Below are 22238 nucleotides of genomic sequence, written 5' to 3'. Positions count from 1 at the left end.
CTCAGGCCGTCCTGAAAAACTAAGGCTCAGCTGTATCTAACAACAAATGTACAAAGAGATACCATCAGACCAGAGAAACATTTGGAGTGTGAATATATATATATATATATTTTTTTTTTCCCCACAAAAAAGAAGGTACAACAGACCAAGGATGGTGAATCTCAAACCAAAACTTTGCTACACTTATCCGCATTACTCTTTACACCTCCTGCTAGTTTATGCCATCAGGTGTACACACGATGTCAAACAAGAAACTGCTCTAAGCTAACTTTTCACATACGTTGAAAACTTTCAGTCTCTTCAAGTTTGTAACAATCTGGGGGAAAAAAAACATGTTAAGCGCATCTTTTTAGTGTGGGTTAAGGGAGTCCGCTCAAGGGTTCAGATACAGCACTCAAATTCAAGTAGTGATTCTCAGAAACACCTCTTGAAACCCCTTTTGCGATGAAGAGCAGTAGATATTCGTACTTTACTGATCTTTGTGGCAATGAAATGCACCTCCACCTTGAATCAAACAGCTGATGCCTTCAACAGAAAAGCTTAGCTCCTGCTACTCTCCCCATTTCCACTCTACTGACATTTCCCTCTGGATCATGGCTAAGGTGGACTGCCTTGTTTTGGCTGCAAAAATATATGTCCCATCCTGCCAGGCACAGTAAAGCACCATGTCAACCGCACTGCAATGCAGTTCCACTGTGACCTATGGGACCTTGCCAGTCATTCTCCTCCTAAAACCTCGCTACAAGGAGGCAGGACATTCTCCCTGCATCTGCTGCAAGTAAACACATGTTGACACATGAACAGTTAATTAAATAAATAATAAGTTAAAAATAAGAAAAGAAACCTCCATACGTATTTAATATATCTATCTTTCTGAGGATTTTTGAAGGTATTGGTCATGGCCCCTGAAATTCAGCACCATAGTTCTGAGGCACAGGTCTGGTGGAACGTAGCACCGAAAGCAGCCGTGCATCAGTACGCGCCATGTCTCCGCTTCTCTCAAGTTCATGTTTTTTTTTTTTTTTTTTTTATCTCATAAGCAGTTATTGACGACTTAAGATTGAATAAAATAAGTCACAACAGGATTCGCAAACTAAAAAAAAAAAAAAAAAAATGATAAATACAAACAATATCGAAATAATTAATATTACAAAAAGGTGCCCATGGTTCAATTGCCTAATTATTTAATTTCCCCCAACACATCATAGTGCTTTCCCGGAAATCTGTCAAGCTCCGATTCACAGTAGAATATTTTTTTTTTTTTTTTTTTTGTATATTTCTGTAATGTAATAAAAAAAATATTTTGTCCAGTAGTAACTAACGATGAGAAGGCGGAGAGGAGGGGGGAAATTTGGTTGCTCCCCAGAGGCTCCTTGAGCACCTTTCAGTGGAAGATGGGTTGGTCCACAATGTCCTTGCATAGGTCACATGGGATTGAGGTAGAAAATCTAGTTACCTATTAAGGAAACAAAACAATAGATTAGCAACCAAACATAGAAATTATATGCACAGTCAAGAAGACACTAAAGTTATTAGTATCAAGACAGCGGTCACAAAACTGGATTGGGAATCTCTGTACTTTCTCCAACTCGTGTGGCTTCCTTCAATTAGCAGTAGCAGGTCAAAATTGAGTTTAGCATTTAAAGAACAAAGTTATACAACTGCATTTGTACTATAAGAGTTTCTAAAAAGCTGATGTCAAAATTGGGCAATGTTTTATAAGCAGAGGGAAGAAAAAAAACTGTTTTTACAGAGAAAAAGTAATTCGGCTGTAAATGTATAATGCTTCTGGCTCGTGCCTGTCTTGGACTTGCCAATATCAGACACGAAGACTGAGACCAAAACTCAGCTCCTCAATTACATATGTAGGTTACAAAACTGTGGGTCTGCACCTTGAGCAGTTCAAAAGGCGATGTGAAAACTGGTCAATGTTTCCTAAATTGAGGCCCCTGGAAAGCCAGCTTTAGAAACGCATTAGGACATCACAACGTGGTTTAAAGTGCATTACCTTAAACAAATATAACTGAAAGAAAACATTTTCCAAAGAAGTGTAGCCAAAAAGAAAATAAAGATTCACCTTACTTGTTTCAATTTGCTGGATTCCAGTCCTTATGAAACACTCCTCTAATTCAGGTAATGGCAATCTTAAATCTGAGGCAGACTACATGTAGGAACATTATTTGTGAATAGTCTTTCTGTATTAGCTTTTGACATTCTGCATATTAATATCTCACTGAAAGCAGAACAGCCCTGTCCTAGGACTATGCTTTAAATCCGCAGGCGAAAAAATGTTCTTAATTTGCTCCTATTAAATTAATGTATTCCAAATCCTAAAATGAAATTGGCAAAAATACAACAAGCATTTGCAATGCAATCTGTCTCGCATTTGCGAGAGTTGGAGCTATTGGCGTTGTACATTACAATGTCTTTTACCCATATGTTTTCTTTTTGGAGTGGGAAAAAACACTTCCTTTGCACACAAAAAATTAAAATAAGTGACGTGTTATAAAGCATATGTATGTATGTCTCCTGTGTGTTTTATTCATGCAAATCACCATAAGGGTATTGTATTAACCAGAAATACATTTCATACCATATCCTGTGGTAGAAGCGTCTTAAAAAAAAAAGTATGGGAACTGTGATGCTGCACGCAATGTGGTGGGATCAGTGAGCATGAGGGCGGGGTCAAGGTTGTGGCAAAAAAAAAAATATTCTGTCAATTTTTTGGTCTCACCGTCAGGTAGCTACATATAAAATTACACACACCTTAAATGAAAAGTAAATAAAATAAAAAAAAGGTGTTATGTATGAAACCTCAATTAATGCACTGCAGAGATCCGTGTGTAATCGGAGGGTCACAGAAATAAATCTTGGTGCAGTGGAGAATAGTGACGTGTGTATTTTCAGTGCTACGAGGTCAGAACCTGTGTGAATATGCAAATCATTATTTTAAACTTGCATTACACACAGTATAATATAGATTGCTACAAAATGCACACAAAAAAAAAAAAATGTAAGATAAAATGGTGTTTCCAGGATATGGATTCTATTAATACCCAGACTGAACGTAATACTTTTTTTTTTTTACATAACTGTCCCTTCAACACCTTTGTCAGGGGTAGTAAACTGAGTGTAAATACAATTTTAATTAACAGCATGCAATGCACAGCTCAGCTGTTATTTATTTGCACTACCACTCAAACATAAATCTTTGTCCACACAAAGCTTCGTGTGATTCGATCAATTGAGGCCGGTACGGCTCCCACGCGTCCGGTACATTTGCAGATACCGCGGCATAAAGGTTTGTTTAGCTGTCTGCATGGCTTCGTTTCACAGCACAAGAGACTCGCTGGATGACGCTTCAGCTGAAGCATTTAAAATATAAGAATTAACCGTCTTTTTTTTTTTACAAAAAGCAGGGGAATAATGCTTCACAGATGGCAGGGCTGCAATTGCAGAGACCCACTGTAGGCAGGGGTACACAGGCAAAGAAGCACTATAAAATGACTAATCTTCACGATGCTGACGCACTGAGGGGCACATGACATAAGATGAATGAGGCCGTTTCAGAAAGTACTTCCATAAAGTAGTATATAAAATTAAGCACTAAGTGCTTTCCTTCTGAATTTACACAATACAGGTAAGTGCTGTACCTTTTACTAATGTTATTGCTGATAACATTTCTATTACATAGAACGGCACTGGCTGCAATGTTCAGTGATGTGTGTTCTCAAGTGTGTGAAACGTAGAATGTGTTCAGTCGCTCGGACTTCGTGCTGGATGGTTGCTGCCAGAGCACTTTACTCTTCAGGACCAGGTAGGTTCCATCCTCATTAAACCAACTCACAAATTCGGGGAGTTTATGCGACGTGTTTGACCTGCCACTACGTCACTACAGTGAGACTAAGCACGCCAGACTTCAAATAAAGCACACTCAGCATGCCCTTGGATGACGAACAATGCTGATTAGTGCATTACCTTTGAAATACATTAATCTGTAAGACGAAGGTCATGCCACGAGAGCCACCGCTTGACTCGAAAAGCAATGCAGAAAATGACCGGTGCGGGAGTCACTTGCTGCACAAGTTGTGACCTCTGCAGCCCTGATATACTGCCATGGAAAATGAATAACATGCTGCTCATGCTCTCCTCTTCCACAGTGGTCTGCTCTTTCACCCACAATCACTGCACCTCTTCAAACATGTCTGTGTGACCTGTGAAGTGCACGCGTATCACAACAGAGATTGTGCACTAAGTGTAGTTAAAGTGTACGCACACTCTATAGGACTGGTTGTGCGATGCCAGGTAGTTGCTCAGCATGCATCTGCTTTTTTTTTTTTTTAAAGGCATGGAAGTGGATGGGCAGGCAACACAGTGGGAGAGATGTGCACAAGGAACGCAGCAAAATAACAAATGCACTTTCCTTGAGTCCTCAATAGAGGGGATGTGGCGTAACCTACAGAGCTGCCGACTTAGGAACTGGGGAACAGGGTTTGAGTCCCGGCAGCGGGTCTTCCGTGAATAAACATGCTGATTATAAAAATAAACTCATTAAACATTAAAACTCATAAAAAATGTTGAGAAGAAAATACCTACACAGGAGGGTACCTAAATGAAGACCTCAGTCCCAAAGGGGCATGTCACATTAGCGAGGTGTGGGGAAACCCACATAGGAGCAAGGCTACCAATAAACAGAACAATCCTAAAGCAGAGGCAGAGGCAAAAGAAACAAGTAACGGAATGTCAGCGATATGGGAGGGACCAATGCTGCAATACAATTCAAGCAGCTACAGCCTGAAGTACCCACTGTGTAACAGGAGCAACAAATAAATGATAAAATAGTCTGTCAAAGCAAGAGATAAATAACAAAAATGGAACTATACGTAGTTAGTCCTTGCTCCAAAAGAGAAAAAGGAAGGGCTAAGAGGAAGGACTGACCACTAGCAAGCAAGGATTTTTAAAGGACACTGAAACAAACAAATGATATTGTTTTAAGCCAACAAGAAGTATACAAAAGTATACAAGAGGGCACACGCTTACGCTTGACCTAAAAATGAGAAGGAAAACGTGGTTAACTAAGAAAAGACATTTTCAATCCCCACCCCCTTTTTTCTCTATTTTTCCAAGTTGCGCAGATACTATAAGGTGGAATTGTTTAAAGTGTGAGGGTCTATGATTGGGAGTCCCATTACTAGCGAGTATCAGGTGGACAGTGTGTACTTAACAATGGTCACGTACCAAAGTTTTAAAAAGGCCCAATAGATTGTTAGTTGGGATATTCATATAATACAGACACTATAAAAGGTGCAGCAGTGCTTTTAACATAAGCTGTCAGAAAGGAGGCAGGTAAAATAATATTTTTTAAATTAGCATTGGTACAACAGCTTCAGAAAAATGGGAAAACAAGGATACTGGTGGCACGTACAATGTTTTAGTGGGTGATGGCGAGTAACATTTACAGAGATGGCATGTGTACAAGGGGAGGACAGACTGTACAAAGAAAGTGTTTACGAAAAAACATACATTGGCCAAGAGAGCAGTGTGCAGAAGAGCTGGTGAGGGCAGGGAAGGGTCGTCTTGTATATAATGAGTTGGATGGTAGGATATATGGAATTAACAGAGGGATATAGGGTGCTGGATGAAGAATGTGGACAGGGTATTAAAAGAGACAGAAGTGATCTGGAGAGGTGTGCGGATTAAACAAATCAAGCAACAAGTGTTTTCCGTAAAGGCAGGTCTTTCAAGATTTCTTGAACACAAAAAAGGAATACACCAGTGACCTCTATCACAATAAATCTTAAACCCCTACCAAGTCAACAAGGTTCTGGAACCCCTATTTGTTTGATGATACTGGACTGAGTACAAATAATTACTCGTACACTTTCTCCTGACCATATTGTTTGCCACAGGGATGACATGTTCCTTTCAAAAGAGATTTTAGCTCACTCACTTGCCAAGACACACACACTTGTAATTTTTTTTAAATATAATCACATGATGTATCAGAATCCTAAGTAAATTCACTAACCTCTTAAAGGAAACACACATTTCATGGAACAAGCAAATAAAAAAGGGAACAAAGAAAGAAAGGACTGGGAAGGAATATTTACTGCTTTACATGGTTTGTGTCAACATTAAGCTGAAACACTAGATTAGGGGGAAAAATGATCAGGTCACTAATAAACCTGGCTGCTTTTGGGAATGCTGGGTATATAAATGTGTGCGTTACGCGGGGGTAAGATCTAGCAGATGCAGAAATAAGACTTCAGTTAACCCAAAGAAATTTACTCCATTTCACTGTGCGGCTGCAGATTGCTCAAGTCAAGCATCAGGTGTATAGAATATGATGGCTCCCGTAATGTTGAGCTTGGCTTTTAGAGACTCCAGCTTAGAAGATGCATTTGGGCTGACCCATGACAGCCATATTGATACCCCAAAAGGGATCCGAAAAATGGCAAGAGTTGCCTTTGCTGGAGTAGAGGGGCACAAATGCCTTCATATAGGTTACCCCTCTGTATTGCATAACAAAAGGTTACAGAAAGGAAGCCATGTCTACACACTAGCTTCACTGGGTTAGAAGAGAGTGCACAAACCTCTTTGTTTGGGTATAAATATCTGTAGAGGTTGATTGGGTACTTCTTGCTTATTCTAAGGGTGTACAATACAGTGCCAGTCCTGAAGCCCATAAATCAGCTAACTGTCTCAGTGGGGGTAGTGGAAAGCAGGCATCGCCTGCTAAATAGTAATTCCTTGTAGGATATAACACGAGGTGACTCTGGGCAATCCAGCGAGAGTCAGCAACAGTCTTTGCTCCATCCTGAGATCAGCAATCTGTCTTTAAGTAGAAATGTCAGACGCAGAATGACCAAACGCTAGGCCCAGAACGTCAAAAAAAACCAAAACATTTTGTTGGAACACTTTGAAGCCACAATAGTCACTTAGTAGTGCAATGTTGGAATCGAAGAGGTTCCACAGCTGGGAGAGGAAAAATTCTCCAAAGGAATTTCCCTAAATGAACACTGTCATTTATTTGTAAAAACATGCAAGCTCAGCGCCACTGCTAGACAGGAAAAAGTACTGTTGCAAAGACTCAGGAAATGCTGCAGAGAATATTTACAGTTCTCACTGGCACCATTCCCAGGAAGCTTATTTTGGGACTGTGTGGCCACAGTTCCCTGTAGTTAAATAAACTCTTATCGTTCTGTACTGATAACGTCATTAAACACCAAGGCTTTCTGTTCCAGCAGCCATAAATTTGGAACTGGCAGTCGTAACAGTACATTTAGTCATGCAGAGAAACATGTCCATAACCATTTTAAAAAGTAAACAATCACAAATTTTGTAGCCTTTTAAAGTTCTTCAGCAAACTAGAACTGACATTTTCGACAATATTTTAAGGAAAATTGCATCTGTCAGGACTCCCAGTCCCCTTGGCGGAAACTATGGAAGAAATGAGGGCAGTAACCTCTGATACACATCCTGTCTTGTGACAGAACAAAATACTAAGAGTGACATCTTAAAGCAAACCAGCACTCAGTGGCTGGTTTTGCAACACACCTAAGCACTGCATTAGCCATAAAGGATCCTTCTGATCCTCAGGAACCAGCTCCATCTTACTCCTGCTGTACTGTTTAGTACTTTCTCAATTTAAATTTTGGTAATTTACCTTAAATCCTGCAAGCAATAAAAAAAAGATTCAATTTTAAATCAATGGCACAAGGATGCTTTTGTTGACATTCTTACCTTACACAATACCAAAGGGTAAGCTAAGAAAGTTCTCCGTCACGGCTTCACCCTGGAAACGTGCGAAGCGTAAGGAGCCGGCATTCCTAATGTGACCCACATAGAGGATGTGCCGGCAGATTTGGCCTGCGCGGTTGGCGGCCTGGATTGAGCCAGTGTTAGGTGGGTCACTGGCTGGTGATGGACTGTGGACGAAGGGTGGGAAGGCTTCTGCTGCAGGGAAGTAAACTTTACAGAAGAGGAGGAAGTAGAACGTTGAAGGGAAGCAGAGGAGGATGTGGAAGGAGGCAAAAAAGCATTGTTAATGGGTGAAGAAAGCAAGCTTTGCAGAAGCACACAGTCAACAGTGTTGAGCAATGGAGGCGGGAGTGGTGAATAAGCATTAGTGGAGGAGGTGGTGGGGCACACAGCATGCGATGATGCTCGACTGAAGGTTCTGGCATCGCTGGATACTGCAGTGCTAGAGGAAGGAGGCTGAAAAGAGGATGGTGAAGAAACAGCAGCAGCCTGAGCCTGGAGTGGGTTATGAGCGGTGCTGAAAGAGACAGAGCCATTGCCATTTCCGAAATGTTGAGAAGAGGTACAAGGCACCACAGGGTTAAAAGAACCTGCAAACGGGAAAAGAAAAATGTAGCTTCAAAAGATGAGCAGTCTTCCAGACACTGAGCAAGAGAAAATAAAATCCAAAGCGTGATTATGGTTGCAACAGGCCAAGGCAAACAATGCAGCATGAGGGTGGAGAAAGGAGTGGCAAACATAAAAAGTCACTTACCTCACCACTGTTTAAGCAAGGGCAGATTGGCCATGACCCAGACATAGGTTTACAATGAAACCCCATGTAACAACAACATTGTTCTCTGATAGCATATCAGAACAGGCCAGATAAATGTACGTCTTGCCCAATGAAGTTTGTCTAACGTGGTCAAATTTTCAACAAGGGCTTTTTTTTTATTTATTTTTTTAAAAGAGGTTCCAATATGCCACCTATAAATAGGGCACCTTATTTACCAATGATTCAAAATATACCAAATCTATATGTAGCCTCTTGTTAATAAATATTTGGAATAAAGTAGATACTTGACAACTGCAGCAGTAAACAGGCTTTTTTAAACAACCTGTCTTTTTTAAACATGGCGTAGAAAGATTTTAGATGGAGGAGCTGTTTTATCAGCAGGTACTTCCCCCATGTATAAATGAGGTTTTATTCAAGAAGAAGACTTATTTTGGTGCACACACCAAGACCCAAGTACTGCAAACGTGGACTTTCCTTTCCAATTAGACCATCAAAATGTAACACACAGTGTTAAATAACATTTATATCTGAAGGTAAAATAAAAACCTAACTAAATCTGACTTTAAGAACATATTACTTGGAAGGTACTGGAGTGCAGCAAAGCTAGACACATTATTATACTTATCATTTGCACAAAATTTAATTTCACCAAATGACATTCTCCCTGTTTTGTGCTCAGAGAGACAGATAGGGTGCTACTGGCTTCTTAAGATGCCCAAGGGAGAGAAGTTGTTACTGTATGAGTATATGCTGGACAGGCCTCAACTCTATGGCTGCTTCCTGCTCAGGTAACAAACCTCTCCATTAATCGAGCTCACAAAAACTCTATCCAAGAGAATTAAACATCAGAGCTATAGCTAGGATGTTGTGTGTGGCTGTAGAGATCCCCAACCTATGACTTTGCTGGTTAAGCAGTAAGTGGATTCACCTGGAGGCTTCCAGGCACTGGTTCCTTCCCAGTCTCAGACGCTGACAGTGTAGTGCACAGTCTGCCTGGAAATGGAGCCATTGGTGTCAACTGGGGCATGGGTCAACCACACCAGAACTGATTTCTGCACTTCAGCAGCTTGGTTTTCGCTCCAGAAACGTAATGTCCTACTTCTGATGTGTTAAATAATCACAGCACGAAAAAAATAGTGTTTCAGATCCCAAGCGAGAGCAGCCGCTAAAAAAGTGCCCCCCCCACCCCCAAGAAAATAGGTTGAACCAAACCACACCACACTAATATGTGCATGGCAGAGCTCTGGACAAATTGAGGTGCACTTTGCACATTGAAAACCATCATCACAATCTGACAGGGCCTAGTAGGTCCTTGCAAGCACAGGGCATCCAGAAACATACTAATTTAACATGTACATATTTTTTTTCTGGAGTAAATACTCTTGGTAGCCCCTGGTTTGAGCTGTCCCGTGTGAGCTAAAACAGTTACAGGTTGACAAAGTCCACTGAAGGTCAAATCAAGGTTTCGTTGGATCTCAACCCAGGGGAGACTACTCAAAAGGTTCAAAAATCCAAGAAGGTGAAATTATGTATACCTATGTTTAGAAATTGGCAGCTACAGCTTTCAACCACAGAAGTTCAACTGAGTCCAAAAGGAATAATTCTGAATTTCCTACTGTAGGATGCTTACAATAGGATGCTTATATAAGCCCCCATACCAACTTTTTTTTTTTTTTTTTAGACTACAGTTTGAAACTTGAGCCAATTAAAGTGTGCATGGGCAATCACATTTCCTTAATATACACAAAGTGCATTTCGTCCAAGAGTCATCCAAAAGAAAGATAAGTTACTTACCTACAATCTAAGTTCTCTTCCAGGGGAATACTCAGTCATAAGCACTGAATATCCCCGCTCATGTGTGGGGACCCTGGAGCATATACAAAATGTCACTTACCCAGTGTACATCTGTTTGTGGCATGTTCTGCTGCAGATTCACATGCAGTGCATAAGGATTCCGATATCTAGTGTTGGGCTCGGAGTGTTACAAGTTGTTTTTCTTCTAAGAAGTCTTTTTGAGTCACAGGATCGAGTGACTCCTTCTCTTCGGTTCCACTGCGCATGGGCATCGACTCCATTGTTAGATTGTTTTCCCGCAGAGGGTAAAGGAAGGAGTGATAGAGTATATAAGTGAAAAAAGAGATGTCCATGCAAATGTAAATGTATGTACAAATGTGTTAACTGAAACAACTACAGGCTTCTGGGGAGGAGGGAGGGTGCTTGTGAATCTGCAGCAGACCATGCTACGAACAGATGTACACTGGGTAGGTGACATTTTATGTTCGAGGGCATGTGTAGCTGCAGATACACATGCTATGCATAGACTACATAGCAGTTTGTCCTCCCAAAAATAATGGTGGCTAGCCTGTAGGAGTTGAAGTTGTTTGAAAAAATGTTCTTATAAAAGCTTGACCTACTGTGGCTTGTTGTTGTCTACACAGTAGTGTTTAGCAAACGTATGGGGTGTTGACCATGTAGCTGCTTTACATATTTCAGCCATTGGTATATTCCCTAAAAAATCCATTGTTGCACCTTTCTTATGTGTGGAATGTGCTTTGGGAGTAATTAAAAGCTGTCTTTTTGCTTTGATATAGCATGTTTGGATGCACTTTACAATCCATTTTGCTAAACCTTGTTTTGATATAGGATTGCCTGTATGTGGTTGTTGGAAAGCTACAAAGAGATGTTTAGTCTTTCTAAAGACTTAGTTCTGTCTACACAGTACATTAAAGCTCTTTTGATGTCCAATGTATGTAGAGCTCTTTCTGCCACAGAATTTGGCTGTGGAAAGAAGACTGGCAGTTCCACTTTTTGATTTATATGAAATGGTGATACCACTTGTGGTAGAAATTTTGGATTTGTTCTTAGTACAACTTTATGTTTGTGTTCTTGGAAGAAAGGTTCCTCAAGAGTAAAGGCTTGGATTTCACTTACTCTTCTTAAAGAAGTAATTGCCACTAGGAAGGCAACTTTCCATGTTAGAAATTGAATTAGGCACGAGTGCATGGGTTCAAAAGGTGGTCCCATAAGCCTTGTAAGCACTATATTTAAATTCCAAGATGGAACTGGTGGTGTTCTAGGAAGAATGATGCGTTTTAAGCCTTCCATGAAAGCTTTAATGACAGGAACTCTAAATAAACAGCTATGTTGAATATTTTGTAAATATGCAGATATTGCAGTGTAGGAAGTTGGCTCTGTATGTGCTATTTCAAAGTAAGGAATAGCATGCACAGAGTCCAAGGGTTCCCTTTAGAGGTAAAATAGTGGTAAAAATAGATAATACTAATGCTCTATTTTGTGGTAGTGTGGTCGAGCAGTAGGCTTATCCAAGGAGTAGTGTTAAGCATTTGTTGTACATACACACAGGCAATAAATGGGGAACACACACTCAGAGACAAATCCAGCCAATAGGTTTTGTTATAGAAAAATATATTTTCTTAGTTTATTTTAAGAACCACAGGTTCAAATTTTACATGTAATAGCTCTTTTGAAAGGTATTGCAGGTAAGTACTCTAGGAACTTTGAATCATTACTTTAGCATGTATACTTTTTACATAAACCACAATAAGCTGTTTTAAAAGTGGACACTTAGTGCAATTTTCACAGTTCCTGGGGGAGGTAAGTTATTGTTAGTTTCAACAGGTAAGTAAGGCACTTACAGGTTTCAGTTTTTGGTCCAAGGTAGCCCACCGTTGGGGGTTCAGAGCAACCCCAAAGTTATCATACCAGCAGCTCAGGGCCGGTCAGGTGCAAAGGTCAAAGAGGTGCCCAAAACACATAGGCTATAATGGAGAAAAGGGGGTGCCCCGGTTCCAGTCTGCCAGCAGGTAAGTACCCGCGTCTTCGGAGGGCAGACCAGGGGGGTTTTGTAGGGCACCGGTGGGGGGACACAAGATAGCACAGTAAGTACACCCTCAGCAGCGCGGGGGCGGCCGGGTGCAGTGTGCAAACAAGCGTCGGGTTTCCTTCAGTTTTCAATGGGAGACCTAGGGGTCTCTTCAGCGATGCAGGCAGGCAAGGGGGGGGCTCCTCGGGGTAGCCACCACCTGGGCAAGGGCGAGGGCCTCCTGGGGGTCACTCCTGCACAGAAGTTCCGTTTCTTTAGGGGCTGGGGGCTGCGGGTGCAGGGTCTTTTCCAGCCGTCGGGAAATGGAGTTCAGACAGTCGCAGTCAGGGGGAGCCTGGGGATTCCCTCTGCAGGCGTCGCTGTGGGGGCTCAGGGGGGACAACTTTGGTTACTCACAGTCGTAGAGTCGCCGGAGGGTCCTCCCTGAGTTGGTTGTTCTCCACCAGTCGAGTTGGGGTCGCCGGGTGCAGTGTTGCAAGTCTCACGCTTCTTGCGGGGAGTTGCAGGGGTCTTTAAATCTGCTCCTTGTAACAAAGTTGCAGTTCTTTTGGAGCAGTGCCGCTGTCCTCGGGAGTTTCTTGTCTTTTTCGAAGCAGGGCAGTCCTCAGAGGATTCAGAGGTCGCTGGTCCCTTGGAAAGCGTCACTGGAGCAGGTTCTTTGGAAGGCAGGAGACAGGCCGGTAAGTCTGGGGCCAAGGCAGTTGGTGTCTTCTGGTCTTCCTCTGCAGGGGTTTGTCAGCTCGGCAGTCCTTCTTCTTGTAGTTGCAGGAATCTAGTTTCTAGGTTCAGGGAGAGCCCTTAAATACTAAATTTAAGGGCGTGTTTAGGTCTGGGGGGTTAGTAGCCAATGGCTACTAGCCCTGAGGGTGGGTACACCCTCTTTGTGCCTCCTCCCAAGGGGAGGGGGGCACATCCCTAATCCTATTGGGGGAATCCTCCATCTGCAAGATGGAGGATTTCTAAAAGTTAGAGTCACTTCAGCTCAGGACACCTTAGGGGCTGTCCTGACTGGTCAGTGACTCCTCCTTGTTGCTTTCTTTGTTTCCTCCAGCCTTGCCGCCAAAAGTGGGGGCCGTGGCCGGAGGGGGCGGGCAACTCCACTAAGCTGGAGTGCCCTGCTGTGCTGTGACAAAGGGGTGAGCCTTTGAGGCTCACCGCCAGGTGTTACAGCTCCTGCCTGGGGGAGGTGTTAGCATCTCCACCCAGTGCAGGCTTTGTTACTGGCCTCAGAGTGACAAAGGCACTCTCCCCATGGGGCCAGCAACATGTCTCTAGTGTGGCAGGCTGCTGGAACCAGTCAGCCTACACAGATAGTCGGTTAAGTTTCAGGGAGCACCTCTAAGGTGCCCTCTGTGGTGTATTTTACAATAAAATGTACACTGGCATCAGTGTGCATTTATTGTGCTGAGAAGTTTGATACCAAACTTCCCAGTTTTCAGTGTAGCCATTATGGTGCTGTGGAGTTCGTGTAAAACAGACTCCCAGACCATATACTCTTATGGCTACCCTGCACTTACAATGTCTAAGGTTTTGCTTAGACACTGTAGGGGTACAGTGCTCATGCACTGGTACCCTCACCTATGGTATAGTGCACCCTGCCTTAGGGCTGTAAGACCTGCTAGAGGGGTGTCTTACCTATACTGCATAGGCAGTGAGAGGCTGGCATGGCACCCTGAGGGGAGTGCCATGTCGACTTACTCATTTTGTTCTCACTAGCACACACAAGCTGGTAAGCAGTGTGTCTGTGCTGAGTGAGGGGTCTCCAGGGTGGCATAACACATGCTGCAGCCCTTAGAGACCTTCCCTGGCATCAGGGCCCTTGGTACCAGAGGTACCAGTTACAAGGGACTTATCTTGATGCCAGGGTGTGCCAATTGTGGAATCAATGGTACATTTTAGGTGAAAGAACACTGGTGCTGGGGCCAGGTTAGCAGGGTCCCAGCACACTTCTCAGTCAAGTCAGCATCAGTATCAGGCAAAAAGTGGGGGGTAACTGCAACAGGGAGCCATTTCTTTACATGCAGTAAGGTGTATTTTTATTGAGGAAAATGCGAAATTAGATTTTTGTAAATGAAGTAAATAGCATACAATATCTTGTACTGATGCTGTAAGAGGATCTATATTTTTAGATTGACAGTAATAGACACATTTTTTCCATTTGTTTGCATAGCACTGTCTAGAAGTGGGTTTTCTTGCTTGTTTAATAACTTCTATACATTCTGATGGGAGTTGTAAATATACAAATTCTATGACTTCAGGAGCCAAATTACTAGATTAAGAGCACTTGGGCTTGGATGTCTGATTTGACCTTTGTTTTGGGTTAACAGATCCGGTCTACATGGGAGTTTGGAGTGCGGGGGTCTACAGACAGAGCTAGTAGTGTTGTGTACCATGGCTGTCGTGCTCATGTTGGTGCTATGAGTATCATGTTGAGTGAAGTTTGACGCAACTTGTTGACCAGAAATGGAAGGAGGGGGAAAAGCATAAGCAGATATCCCTGACCAATTGATCCATAGAGCATTGCCCTTGGATAGGGGATGTGGGTGTCTGGATGCAAAGTTTTGGCATTTTGTGTTTTCGCTTGTTGCGAATAGATCTATGTTTGGTGTTCCCCACTTTTGAAAGTACTTTTGAAGTACTTGATAATGAATCTCCCATTTGTGTGTTTGTTGGTGATTTCTGCTGAGGATATCTGCCAACTGATTGTCTATTCCTGGAATGTACTGCGCTAATTGATGAATTTGATTGTGAATTGCCCATTTCCACATTTTTTGGGCTAAAAGGGACAGTTGGGTAGAATGTGTCCCTCCCTGTTTGTTGAGATAATACATGGTTGTCATGTTGTCTATTTTTCATAAGAACACTCTTCTGTGTGAGAAGAGGTTGAAAGGCTTTGAGGGCCAGAAACACAGCTAATAACTCGAAGTGGTTTATGTGTAGCTGTTTCTGTTTGACATTCCATTGTCTTTGAATATTGTGGTTGTTTAGGTGAGCTCCCCAACCAATCATTGATTCATTTGTTGTAATTATGGTTTGAGGCACAGGGTCTTGGAATGACCACCCTTTAATTAAATTGCTGCAATTCCACCAATGAAGGGACATATGTGTTTGGCGGTCTATCAACACTAGATCTTGGAGTTGACCGTGTACCTGTGGCCATTGTTGTGCAAGGCACTGTTGTAAGGGCCTCATGTTTAATCTTGCGTGTGGAACTATTGCAATGAAAGATGCCATAATTCCTAGGATTTTCATGACAAATCTTACAGCGTATTGTTGATTTGGGTGTATAAGTGGAATTAGATTTTGGAAAGCTTGTATCCTTTGTGTATTTGGATACTCTAGAGCTAGTTGAGTATTTAAGATAGCACCTAAATACGGTTGTACTTGGGCTGGTTGAAGGTGTGACTTTTGGTAGTTTATAGAAAAACTAGGGTGTGCAGGGTTTCTATTACATAACGTGTATGATTTTGGCATTGTGTACGGCTGCTTGATTTTATTAGCCAATCGTCTAGATATGGAAAGACATGGATACGTTGTCTTCTTAGGTAGGCTGCTATTACTGCTAAGCACTTTGTGAATACCCTTGGAGCTGTTGTTATGCCGAAAGGTAACACTCTGAACTGGTAGTGCTTTCCTTGAATCACAAACCTGAGGTATTTTCTGTGAGCTGGATGGATGGGGATGTGGAAATATGTATCCTTGATGTCTAAGGCTGTCATAAAATCTTGTTTTTGTAGCAGTGGGATAACATCTTGCAGAGTTACCACGTGAAAACGTTCTGATAGGATGTAAAAATTGAGGGGCCTCAGGTCTAATATTGGCCTGAGGGTGCCATCTTTTTGGGGAATTAGAAAGTATAGTAAATAAACTCCTGTTCCTAGTTGAGACTGTGGAACTAACTATTGCTTGTTTGAGTAGTAGAGATTGAACATCTTTTTGTAACAGAATTGTATGTTCTGGGGTTAACTTGTGATACCTTGGTGGAATATTTGAAGGAATTCCTGATCAGGAGGGGGTGCATCTCCTGAGGACTCACTATTCACTCTTTTTCTTGCAGCACTAACCACTACTGAATCAGGTGGCACCTGATGGGTGATGTAATCAGGGTCAGAAGGTGCGGGTTTATACTTTTTCTCTATTCTAGGTGTTATTATTCCTGCTTTCACAGGCTCATTAAAAATTTGGTCTGCATGCTTTACCATGCCTGGTAGCATTGGGAGGCATTGGTACCTACAATGAGTTGAGGATCATGTATTGAACAAAAAATCTTCCTCTAGTGGTTCTGTGTGCATTGTAACCCCATGATAGGCTGCAGCCCTGGCTATCACGTGATTATATACTGTAGTATCTTCAGGTACAGATGGTTTAGAGGGGTAAGTATCTGGGTCGTTGCTTGGGATGGGATCAGGGTCCTAAAGGTCCCATAGATCAACAGTGTCTTGTTTTGAGTCAAAAGAATGCGTTGGAGAATGCACTGGTGTGGGACTTATTTTAGGAGAGGTAGTTAGGTGTGGAGAATGAGGAGAAGACTGAGGAGGTGCTGGCTTCTCTTTTTGTTTTGGCACTTTAGCTGGGGGCTGCGCAGTGTTCAATTCCTCCTGAAATGCCAGCGTTCTCTTTGTTTTTAAAGGAGGTGCTGTGATGATTCTGCCTGTTTCTTTTTGGATGTGTATCCTACACTGTCCCTCATCCATAATTTGAAGGATTGGTTCAATCTCTGTCTCTTCCTCAGAGGTTTTATGGCTTTCTCGCAGTCTTTTGGAAAGTCCTTGTTCCCTTGTATAGCCTGCCTTTTTTGGTTCCGAAGTGTGATGTTTTTTCCGTATCGAAAATGATGAGGAAGGTCTCTGCTACGAAACAGTTTTTCTTATTTTCGACTCCGTAAATTGTTGTTGCTTACTAGAGTCTGAAATGGAGCTTTTAATGTTTTTTTGTCGACTCCGAAGTTGTCGGAGGCGTGGCCTTTTTCGGTGCCGAACCAGAGGGCCGGTCACAGACATGTCTTTTTTCGGGCTGAGCCATGGCCTTCCGGCAGAGGTGTACCCAAGGCCTTCTGTTGTTTATGTGGGGATGCAGGGGCAGACGTATTCACATATTGGTCGGCTGTGACGGGTCTGTCTTCCCCGGATTCCTGCTCCGACAGTCTTGGTTCGAGACTGCTGTCTGCATTTGTTCTTCTTCTGTAACGTCGAAATGTTCTGCACTCTTCAACGCCATTTCCAGCCTTCTTGCTCTTCGGTCCCTCAGAGTCTTTTTCGATCAGAATGATCAACAGGCTTCACAGTTTTCCTCCCGATGGTCTGGAAAAAAAGTAGAGGTTGCAAACCAGATGTTGGTCTTTGTATGGGTACTTAGCGTGGCACCGAGGGCAGAATCGGAATGGAGCCCGATCCATGAGGCTCTCCACGTGGTCGGCCCGAATAGGCCAGAGTTGGGGGCGCGCGCCCCGAAGGGCGAACAAAGTTGTTTTCCAACGGTACTGCTGTTTTGATGGAAGATGAATAATGCGATCGATACAATACCGACGAAAATGAAAAGTTTTCCGAATCGAAATCACAGCGGAAAGAAAAAAATCTAACAATGGAGTCTATGCTCATGCGCAACAGAACCGAAGAGGAGTCACTCGATCCCGTGACTCTAAAAGACTTCTTCGAAGAAAAACAACTTGTAACACTCCGAGCCCAACACTAGATGTCGGAATCGATATGTATAGCATGTGTATCTGCAGCTACACATGCCATCGAACATATACATATATATATATATATGGAAAATGTCACTTACCCAGTGTACATCTGTTCGTGGCATTAGTCGCTGCAGATTCACATGCTGTGCACATCCCGCCATCTGGTGTTGGGCTCGGAGTGTTACAAGTTGTTTTTCTTCGAAGAAGTCTTTTTTCGAGTCACGAGACCGAGTGACTCCTCCCATTTCGACTCCATTGCGCATGGGCGTCGACTCCATCTTAGATTGTTTTCCCCGCAGAGGGTGAGGTAGGAGTTGTGTATGCTAGTAATAGTGCCCATGCAATGGAGTGAATACGTATGTACATAATGAAGTTTAAAGTAAAATATTTAAAAATTTACAAATGTTCAAGATCAACTTCTAAACGGCTACAGGCTCCCGGGGAGGCGGGTGGGCGCATGTGAATCTGCAGCGACTAATGCCACGAACAGATGTACACTGGGTAAGTGAAATTTTTTGTTGGATGGCATGTGTAGCTGCAGATACACATGCTGTGCATAGACTAGTAAGCAGTTATCTCCCCAAAAGCGGTGGTTCAGCCTGTAGGAGTTGAAGTTGTTTGAAATAATGTTCGTAGTACAGCTTGACCTACTGTGGCTTGTTGTGCCGTTAACACATCTACACAGTAGTGTTTGGTAAATGTATGAGGCGTAGACCATGTTGCTGCCTTACATATTTCGTTCATTGGAATATTTCCTAGAAAGGCCATGGTAGCACCTTTTTTTCTGGTTGAGTGTGCCTTTGGTGTAATAGGCAGCTCTCTCTTTGCTTTAAGATAGCAGGTTTGAATACACTTAACTATCCATCTAGCAATGCCTTGTTTAGAAATTGGATTCCCTGTATGAGGTTTTTGGAAAGCAATAAATAGTTGTTTTGTTTTTCGAATTAGTTTTGTTCTGTCAATGTAGTACATTAGTGCTCTTTTGAAGTCTAATGTATGCAGTGCTCTTTCAGCTACAGAATCTGGCTGTGGGAAGAACACTGGTAATTCTACCGTTTGATTCAAGTGGAACGGTGAGATCACTTTTGGTAAAAATTTTGGATTTGTCCGTAGAACTACTTTATGCTTGTGTATTTGAATAAATGGTTCTTGTATGGTAAATGCTTGAATTTCACTCACTCTTCTTAGAGATGTGATGGCAATCAGAAATGCAACTTTCCATGTTAAATATTGTATTTCACAAGAGTGCATGGGCTCAAAAGGTGGACCCATGAGTCGTGTTAAGACAATGTTGAGGTTCCATGAAGGAATTGGTGGTGTTCGTGGTGGTATAATTCTCTTTAGGCCTTCCATAAATGCTTTTATGACTGGTATCCTAAATAATGAAGTTCAGTGCGTAATTTGCAGGTAGGCTGAAATTGCGGTCAGATGTATTTTTATTGAAGAGAAAGCTAGCTTTGACTTTTGCAATTGTAGTAAGTATCCTACTATATCTTTGGCAGATGCGTGCAAGGGTTGAATTTGATTATTATGGCAGTAATAAACAAATCTTTTCCACTTATTTGCATAGCAGTGTCTAGTGGTAGGTTTCCTAGCTTGTCTTATGACCTCCATACATTCTTGTGTGAGGTCTAAGTGTCCGAATTCTAGGATTTCAGGAGCCAAATTGCTAGATTCAGCGATGCTGGATTTGGATGTCTGATCTGTTGTTTGTGTTGTGTTAACAGATCTGGTCTGTTTGGTAGTTTGACATGAGGTACTACTGAGAGGTCTAGTAGTGTTGTGTACCAAGGTTGTCTTGCCCATGTCGGTGCTATTAGTATGAGTTTGAGTTTGTTTTGACTCAATTTGTTTACTAGATATGGAAGGAGTGGGAGAGGGGGAAAAGTGTAAGCAAATATCCCTGACCAGCTCATCCATAACGCATTGCCCTGAGACTGATCTTGTGGGTACCTGGATGCGAAGTTTTGGCATTTTGAGTTTTCTTTTGTTGCAAATAGATCTATTTGTGGTGTTCCCCACATTTGGAAGTAAGTGTTTAGTATTTGGGGGTGAATCTCCCATTCGTGGATCTGTTGGTGATCCCGAGAGAGATTGTCTGCTAACTGGTTCTGAATTCCTGGAATAAATTGTGCTATTAGGCGAATGTGGTTGTGAATCGCCCAATGCCATATTTTCTGTGTTAGGAGACACAACTGTGTCGAGTGTGTGCCTCCCTGTTTGTTTAGGTAATACATTGTTGTCATGTTGTCTCTTTTGACAAGAATGTGTTTGTGTCTTATTATGGGTTGAAATGCTTTGAGCGCTAGAAATACCGCTAACAGTTCTAAGTGATTTATGTGAAACTGTTTTTGCTGTATGTCCCATTGTCCTTGGATGCTGTGTTGATTGAGGTGTGCTCCCCACCCTATCATGGAAGCATCTGTTGTTATTACGTATTGTGGCACTGGGTCTTGGAAAGGCCGCCCTTGGTTTAAATTTATACTGTTCCACCATTGAAGCGAGATGTATGTTTGGCGGTCTATCAACACCAGATCTAGAAGCTGACCCTGTGCTTGTGACCATTGTGATGCTAGGCACTGTTGTAAGGGCCGCATGTGCAACCTTGCGTTTGGGACAATGGCTATGCATGAAGACATCATGCCTAGTAGTTTCATCACCAGTTTGACTTGTATCTTTTGATTTGGATACATGGTCTGTATCACATTGTGAAATGTGTGAACTCTTTGTGGACTTGGAGTGGCAATCCCTTTTGCTGTGTTGATTGTTGCTCCTAAGTATTGCTGTGTTTGACACAGCAGAAGGTGTGACTTTGTGTAGTTGATTGAGAAACCTAGTTTGTGGAGGATTTCTATGACATATTTTGTGTGTTGTGAACACCGTCTTAGCGTGTTGGTTTTGATTAACCAATCGTCTAGGTACGGGAACACATGTATTTGCTGCCTTCTGATATGTGCAGCTACTACTGCTAGGCATTTTGTAAAAACTCTTGGTGCAGTTGTTATTCCGAATGGCAACACTTTGAATTGGTAATGTATCCCTTGGAATACAAACCTTAGGTACTTTCTGTGTGAAGGATGTATTGGTATATGGAAATATGCATCCTTTAGGTCTAGTGTTGTCATGTAGTCTTGTTGTTTGAGCAGTGGGATTACGTCTTGTAATGTAACCATGTGAAAGTGATCTGATTTGATGTAGGTATTTAATGTTCTGAGATCTAGTATAGGTCTCAGACTCTTGTCTTTTTTGGGTATTAGAAAGTACAGGGAGTAAACTCCTGTGTTTATTTGTTGTTTTGGTACTAACTCTATTGCTTCTTTTTGTAGCAATGCCTGAACTTCTAGTCCTAGAAGATCTATATGTTGTTTTGACATATTGTGTGTTTTCGGTGGGATGTTTGGAGGGAATTTGAGAAATTCTATGCAATAACCATGCTAGATAATTGCTAAGACCCAAGTGTCTGTTGTTATTTCCTCCCAATGTTTGTAAAACTTGGTTAGTCTCCCCCCCACAGGTGTTATGTGTTGGGGATTTGTGACCTTGAAGTCACTGCTTGTTTGGAGGAGTTTTGGGACTTTGGAACTTTCCTCTATTCCTTTGAAATTGTCCCCCTCTATATTGTCCCCGAAAACCTCCCCGCTGATACTGGCTCTGGTAAGTGGGCTTTGTTTGTGAGGTTGTGGCTTCTGTGGTTTGCCCTCGAAACCCCCCTCGAAATTGCGTCTTTCGAAATGTGCCTCTGCTCTGTGGGGAGTAGAGTGCGCCCATGGCTTTGGCCGTGTCAGTGTCTTTCTTAAGTTTTTCGATCGCAGTGTCCACCTCCGGCCCAAACAACTGCTGTCCGTTGAATGGCATATTCAGCACAGCTTGCTGTATCTCTGGTTTAAATCCTGATGTACGCAGCCATGCATGTCTCCTTATTGTTACTGCTGTGTTGACAGTTCTAGCAGCTGTGTCTGCAGCATCCATTGCTGACCGTATCTGATTATTGGAGATACCCTGTCCTTCTTCTACTACTTGCTGCGCTCTTTTTTGGAACTCCTTGGGTAAATGTTCAATAAGGTGTTGCATCTCATCCCAATGGGCCCTATCATATCTGGCTAGCAAAGCTTGCGAATTTGCAATACGCCACTGGTTTGCTGCCTGTGCCGCCACCCTTTTGCCTGCAGCAT

General features: G+C 42.4%; 1 protein-coding gene across 2 annotated transcripts in view; it reads right to left on the bottom strand.

Annotated features, from left to right (window-relative positions):
* Positions 1–1271: 1271 nt before the first annotated feature.
* DOT1L (DOT1 like histone lysine methyltransferase) overlaps positions 1272–22238 on the bottom strand; it is a 255913-nt gene continuing 234946 nt past the window's right edge. Inside the window, exons 28-29 of one of the 2 annotated variants that reach the window (XM_069216575.1) lie at positions 7744–8351; positions 1322–1456 (exon numbers count right to left, since the gene is read on the bottom strand). In XM_069216575.1, the coding sequence (XP_069072676.1) occupies positions 7783–8351 (569 nt within the window). In that variant the 3' untranslated portion in view covers positions 1322–1456; positions 7744–7782. Of the gene's footprint in view, positions 1457–7743; positions 8352–22238 lie in introns of both variants that reach the window. The other variant, XM_069216576.1, reaches the window with a different exon arrangement.

This window comes from Pleurodeles waltl, chromosome 12 (assembly GCF_031143425.1).
Source record: "Pleurodeles waltl isolate 20211129_DDA chromosome 12, aPleWal1.hap1.20221129, whole genome shotgun sequence".
Classification (NCBI taxonomy): domain Eukaryota; kingdom Metazoa; phylum Chordata; class Amphibia; order Caudata; family Salamandridae; genus Pleurodeles; species Pleurodeles waltl.
This window is presented reverse-complemented; position numbering and strand designations above follow the sequence as displayed.